General features: G+C 40.5%; 1 protein-coding gene across 1 annotated transcript in view; it reads left to right on the forward strand.

Moving 5' to 3' along the window:
* Positions 1-3,402, forward strand: part of CAMSAP1 (calmodulin regulated spectrin associated protein 1) — a 24,167-nt gene extending 20,765 nt beyond the window's left edge. The window contains 4 exon segments of the mRNA XM_084219858.1: positions 84-186; positions 530-645; positions 887-1,005; positions 1,287-3,402. Of these exon segments, the coding sequence (XP_084075984.1) occupies positions 84-186; positions 530-645; positions 887-1,005; positions 1,287-1,589 (641 nt within the window). The 3' untranslated portion in view covers positions 1,590-3,402.
* Positions 3,403-7,029: the final 3,627 nt, after the last annotated feature.

A 7,029-nucleotide genomic window follows, 5' to 3' on the forward strand; every position in this document is an offset into this window, starting at 1 on the left:
AAGGGTCTGGATTTGTTTGCTCCCCCTGAGTTTCAAATCTGCTGTAACCAAATGTGTTTGACATTTTCTCTCCTGTTTTGTAGCTGATAATTTGAGCAGTGCTCAGTCTGGTTCCAGTCTGTCTTTGGCCTCAGCAGCAACAACTGAGCCCGAAAGTGTTCACTCTGGTGGCACTCCCTCACAGAGGTACAGCCTGGTTCTCTTGGGTTTCTCTGCTCCTGGGGGATGGAACAGTTTTGGGCTTCAGTGCTGATTGCTTCACCTCACTGGCAGAGGAGCACAGTCAGCACTGCTGGATTCATCTGGTTTATGTGGCTGCCAACTGCAGTGTTTTGTACAAACTTGAAATTTTGTTTTATTTTCTCCCAGAGGAGTCAGAGTTTTGCTTTGATTTCTAGCAAGGAGAATCTGACTCTTCTGGGGAGGAAAAGGGAGAATATTCTGTTCCATTCTGGGACAGCAGCATTTATGTGAGATTACAGGGCCAAACCCCAAAATCTTGGCATATAATTTTTTATTTCCCTCCTAGAGTTGAATCAATGGAATCCTTACCCATTCTGAGCAGAAATCCCAGCAGAAACACAGAGAGAGACTGGGAGAATGCTTCCACAGCATCTTCTATTGCTTCCGTGGCAGAATACACAGGTGCCTGTTTTGTTTTATAGTTTGTCTTATTCATTTATTATGAATACCAGGTCAGGAAAACCTGTGATGTGTTTCATGTTATTTTTGAGAAGTTGTTAAGTGTATTTTGTTCTGTTTAATATCCCTAAAAGTAAGTAATTCTAGAAAAATAATGAGTTTTTTTTCTTTTTTTCTCTTTGAATGAAAATCTTAGCTTTCATAAGTATAAGGCTGATAATTTTGACTTATTTATCTTCTTTAGGTCCAAAATTATTTAAGGAACCCAGCAGCAAATCCAACAAACCTATTATTCACAATGCTATATCTCACTGCTGTCTTGCTGGAAAAGTGAATGAACCACATAAGAACTCAATATTAGAGGTAAACATTAAGATTATTGATGCACTCTCAATCACACGGGTCTGTAATGCTGATTCCATAATCCCACTGTGTCAGTGTGAATTCCATTTCCCATGATGTGGCTGTAGAGAGCATTTTTTGCTTTCCACGTGGAAAACACGATCCCGTATTTACTCTATATTTACTCAGAACTCTTTATTTAGAGTTCTGCTTTTAGGTTCATAAAGGTTTAACTATTCAGCTTAAAGCTTGGCATGGTTCTCCCCGTGAACAGCCCCTGTACCTGGTTGTTTTTGCTGCAGGAGCTGGAGAAATGTGATGCCAACCACTACATCATCCTGTTCCGCGACGCCGGCTGCCAGTTCCGAGCACTTTACTGCTACTACCCCGACACGGAGGAGATCTACAAGCTCACTGGGACAGGGCCAAAGAGCATCACCAAGAAAATGATTGATAAACTCTATAAGTACAGCTCGGACAGAAAACAGTTTAACGTGATCCCAGCCAAAACCATGTCTGTGAGCGTGGATGCTCTCACCATCCACAACCACTTGTGGCAGGCCAAGCGACCCGCGGTGCCAAAGAAGAGCCAGACTCGGAAATGACACCCAGCTCCTGGGGAGAAGGTTGGCTCACTGGGATTGCGTTGAGAGAAGACATGTTTACCATTTTCCTCCAGTTTGGTATGAAATGTGCAGAACCATAGACATTTTTTAAGAAGCTTCGGGACAGAGAACCGTGGATGCAAGTTCTTGAGGATGAAGGAACGTTGCCAGTGTTTTTTATGAATGATGAATCTGCTGTTACACCCAATGCTAACTACTGTGGCTTTCAGCTGACGAGGGACTGTGCATTTAGCAAGATCTTGAACAAGTGGATTTCCTTTTACTTGAAGCTTTTCATCGGTACAGATTGGGAATAATTTAATTCTCTTTCCTCTCCACCTCATTCCCTCCGTTTTCCTGGCATTCTTAAAAGTTGGCGAGCTCCGAACTTGGGTAGAAGGATTGAACAGATCTTGGGTGAAGTGCTTTGGGTTTGGTTTGGTTTTTTTAAACAGTCTTTAGGGAAATCTCCCTTTCAGACCTTTTTGAGGAACTGTTGAATACATCCAGTTGTTGTACTGTACCTACTGCCAACGTAAGTCCAGCTCTCAGATTTCTGAAAAAAGCCCCAACTTGTGCTGCTCAGAACAGAGTTTACTTGCAGGATCTGTGTAGGATAAGCATTGCAAGGATTGCAAAAAAAAGCCAGTCTTTTTCTAAAAAAACAAATATAAAAAATTGTTCACAAATGTAAAGATCTCTGGAATACAATCATGAAGAGGCATAACAGGTGCTACTAGCTGGAATGTGCCTGGCTGAAACTTAAGGCAAGCTGAATGGAGCCCAGTGATTACTGATTTCAGTTTCAGGTAGTGTCCTAAAGATTTGTTTGCTTTAATAAAGGTGGATGCTGGTAGGTATAGAACATTTCCACTCTGAGCACGCTACTCCTGTACGATGGTGCACTTAATGATCACAGATTTTAATGTTTTTATTACATCATGAAATGTAATTCTACTTTCTTTGTCCTGTCTTTATTCTGAATGAGCAGCATGCTCTACAATGAAGAGTGTGTTATGTTTTTTATTTTGGGTGATATATTAATATATATTGATTTGTTTTTCTCATTTGAAAGCAATTTTTAAACAGAGACATTTGCATTTGTTTCAAAAGCCCAAATAAGTCGAATGGCTTGGATTTCTTTTCATGTTGAAATATTAAATCTTGAGTTATGACCTTAAAAGTCTTTGTGTTTCAGCAGATTAAATTTTTGTCTGTGGTAACAGGGTACATTTGCAGTTCTTTTTTTTTTGTTTTTGTTTTTTTTTATTTTTAACCACTCCCATGTCTCATTCTTGGCCCCAGCTGGTTCCCAAGTAGGTTTCTATAGCTATTCCCTAATTAATTTAACCTGCTAACGAGCTCCTGCTCCCTGGGTTTGACACTTACTACCTGCAGCTCCTGTAGGTTCTGACGTGGGTTTGCACATGTTTACTTTTCTTTGAAGTGTTACTTGAATTTGTGTCTCTCGAGTGCAGAAGGCCCTGCCCGTCCTCGAGAGGAACTGAGCTCTAAATCTCTAAATCCAGTGTAATTATTGACCTTGGAGATGATGGAAGGTGCAGAGAGTTATTGTACAGAGGGGAGCTGGGGGGTGGCAGAAGGTGCTGGCTAGCTAGAGCAAAGTGAAGGTCTTCCAGTGCAGTGTCTCCGTGGTTTTCCCCTTCCAGGACTCCCTGACTAGGCTGCTGCAACTTTGTAAATTATGTTAGATAGTTTGCTGCTTGTAAATAATTAAAGGCTTTATGGTTTCTAAAGTGCTAAGTATTAAACACCGTCATGAGTGTAACTTTTGTTACCATGCTTTTCATGCTTGTGCTTTATTTCTCACTGTTTGATATTATAAACCATATTTATTTTATGAAACACTGAAATTTAATAAAAATCATTAACTGATTTCCTTTTTATTTCATGTGTACTTTTGTTGGTGTGACACTTCATCCCCTCCAAGAACTAATACACTTTAAAGATGTGCTGTTCTGTTTGGTAAAGCTTCACCTGCAAGGAGTGCAAAAACTTTGTGACAAGAGCTTGCAGTGGGACCGAAAAACTCTCAGAAAAATGGGAAATAGTTTAAGGATTTATTTCATCTGACTCTTAAATCTGTCTGCTAGGGCTCCTTTGATCTGTGCAGTCACTCAGTGGCAGAATTTTGGTAATTTTCTAGTCGTTGTTGGGGTCTGGGTTAAATGTATGAAATTCTGAATACAGAGGATTTCTGACTGTGGTTTTAGTGAGCTCATGTTTAACCTTTCCCTGCCAAGCACAGAAAATCCTGATGTCCTAATAAGGACATAATAAAATCCTAAAATCCTAATAAGGTGATCTGATAACTTCTAAAAGCTCCTGCTTAGAAAATGGGGTTTTGTCCTTGCAGAGTGCAGTGGGAATCCCTGAAACCAGGGAAATGTGTGGGAATCCCCAGGGCTGGGATCCCTGCAGGTAAATGGAATTAAATTGGCAGCCTGCAGCTTAAGCTGCTTGTTTGGGTTGGTTTTCCCCAGGATTAGTTGGAGCCAGGGTTGTTCCCTCTTAGCTCTGCCCAAAGAAGCAGAACTGGATAAAAACTCCTCCAGCAGCTGCCAGAGGTTCTGGTTGTGCTTCCTGGGCAGGAGGAGGAAGGGGGAGCTCTGTCTGTGCCCCCTCTCTGTTTCTTACTAACAAATCCCAGACTGTGCATCTTTAAAGTGCTTTCAAGTGCAATTTCTGCCACCCCAGCTCTGTCCATCAGTCTGTGTGTTCCATGTGCTCTTTGCATCTGTACTTGGTGTGGTCTTGTCCCATTTTCATCATGCTCTCACATGGGGGAAGAGTTCAAGCCAATATAATCCAAAATAATTTGGAAAATACTTTGGAAGCCTTCACCTACACTGGGAGGGCTGAGGGTGCCAAGAAAATAAAGGTGATTTTTGTCCCCACTGCACTGGGGAGTTGAGTGTAGAAATCTCTGGAGTTTCTCTTCCTACAACCAGGAGTTTGGGGCTGTAGTTTGAAGTAAGAATGACAGGAATGACTTCTCAGAACTTGGATTTTCTATTCCTTTTGCTTTTCCCCCCACAAATCGCAGAACTGATGACTAAAGCAGTGTTAGGCCTCCCCAAACCCCCTCACTTTCTATTTTATTTGCTGTATGGTTTAAATATAGCAACAAATGAGGTGTCTCCTGCTCACTCTCAGCTGACTTTCCTGGGAATTTGGTGCTGCTCCCACCCCTGGAACGGAGCAGTCCATGTGGATGTGGACTAAGCTGCTGTGCTTATCCAATTAAGTGGCTTGCAGTTAATTAGAGGGTTAAATGTAATTAATTTTCAGCAGCTGAGGGACAGGCAGGTGGCTGAGGGGGGTGGGTTTGGGTGTCAGGACGTGTCAAACATTCTTGGGATGAGGCTGTGCTGGGATTCTCCAAGGACATCACTCCAAAAAGAAGATTTTGGAGAAATTTGGTACCATTTTATTGCTGTTCATCTGCAGAACTGGAAAAATCTGGGGAGTGTTTTGGGGTTGTATGATTCAGATAAGTGAAACTTTATATAATAAAGTTCTTCAGGCCAGTTCAAAATTGGAATATTCATATGGTCCACCATAATTAAGTGAATTTTCCACATTGCATTGAAAATTTTACAATTAGTTCCAGGTTACCTCTCAGACACTGGACTTCTCTTACCATGTAGTAAGTGAAAAATAATTATAGGTTTTTAAAATTGTGTTATTCTAAAAAAGAAAATATTTCCCTGAGCTTTCTGTTGCAGGTTTGTTAAGGCTTGGTTTGGTTTTAGAGGGTTTGAAGATTTCAAGCTTCCTCTGGGCCTATGAAAAGGTGCATTTTTAACTCTTCTGCTGCAAATGGTAAGTTCAGCTCTTCTTTGAAAAAATTAACCCAAATTTTTAAGGAAAATGCCATTCCAGAACTGGAATTTTCTGCCCCTTCCTTCTGCAGCCTGTGCTGAGCATGGGTACGTTCCAGTTGTAAAAAATGCAGGGTGGATTTAATTTGCTTGTCTGTGCTAAATATAAATTCACTTTTATCCTGGTGCTGAAATCCTGTCGTAGTTTTCTGATCCATCCCTCTGAACTTGTTAGGAAATAACACATTTATTGTAGTGGGGGAAGAAAAAAAACCTCTGGGGAAGTGTGTGCAGCTGGGATCATGAAATATTCAATATCCAGCCTTTGTTAAAATTCAAATGAGGCACTTGAAAGAATGGTTGGAAGCCCATAAACCTTCCCAAATTATTCTGGCAGTACCTGGAAATCTTAGCAAAGGAAAACCTCTTTCTTTTGACTCTGTTTTCCAGGCAATAACCATAAAAACTGAACTTACAGCAAAAATAAAAAATCCTTCCTGGATTTGGTTTCCTTTTTGTTCCCCAGCCCCACCAACCCCATTATTTTTAATGTGTATTTTAGTGCTCTTTATTTTTTCTCTGCTTCAAGGAATTTGTAGTGTTAGAAGTCGATTTCCCTCGACTGGGGCAAATACTTGAATGAATTTTGGTTCATTTTGCAGAGTTATTTCCTCTTCTTTTCTGTGTCTGCTGCTGTGGAAGGTGGAACAAGAAGAAATGAAGAATCCACTGCTGGGAAGTGCTGAAATCCCCTTGTGCAGGGCATTAAATCCTGTTCTGCAGCCTTGGATGGGTTTCTGTCCAGTGAGAGCTGCTCTTGGTGGTGTTAAAATCACCTTATTTTGGGTGTAATCTTTGCAATTTGGATGTCCTGAAAAATCAAGAGGATTTTGTTCTCCATGTACAGATTTGTCTGGTTTAATGAAAATAATTAAAAAGTAATTTAGCAGGGACTGGGCTTCCTGCTGTCCTTTTACTTCCAGCTTCCTCATGTGTATGTTCAGCCCAGAATCATCTTCCCTATTTAAGGGATATTGCTTGTGTCCTTCTGTGGGATTTTAAATAAATAGATTTTTACACTATTTGCCTAAAATGCTGAATAAAAACAATCTCTGCTTACCTGTATTTGATGCCCAAGCTAAAATCTTGGTGTGTGAGTGTAGCATTCTCTAGAAATGTTGGGATCTTCCCTGAAAACCTTGGAAACTTTGGAGCCAGTGACAAATTTTGAAGTGTTGGGAGGTAGAAGAACATGTACTGAATCTTGGCTAAACATCAGATGAAAAAAAACCTTAAATACCTACAAAATGTAATGCATTTATTAAATCATACCATTTAGGATTAAATAAATAAAATAAATAATCTTTTAAAGTTCCTCTACCACACCAGGCCCTTTGTGCCTGAGAGCACAAAGAGTTTGAAAATAAAGTTAAAAATTAAAGTTGGGAAGAGCTGCCTTGAGCCTCAGCTTAAACAACATCTTCCCTGGACTTTAAACCAGACTCCCAGAAAAACAGAAAAACCAGACAGCAGCGTCTCCTGTTGCTGCATGCAGCTCTTTTATTGTCATTTATCTTTACAGAAATGTGAAGCAT

The sequence above is a fragment of the Fringilla coelebs genome, assembly GCF_963513975.1.
Source record: "Fringilla coelebs genome assembly, chromosome: 21".
NCBI lineage: Eukaryota > Metazoa > Chordata > Aves > Passeriformes > Fringillidae > Fringilla > Fringilla coelebs.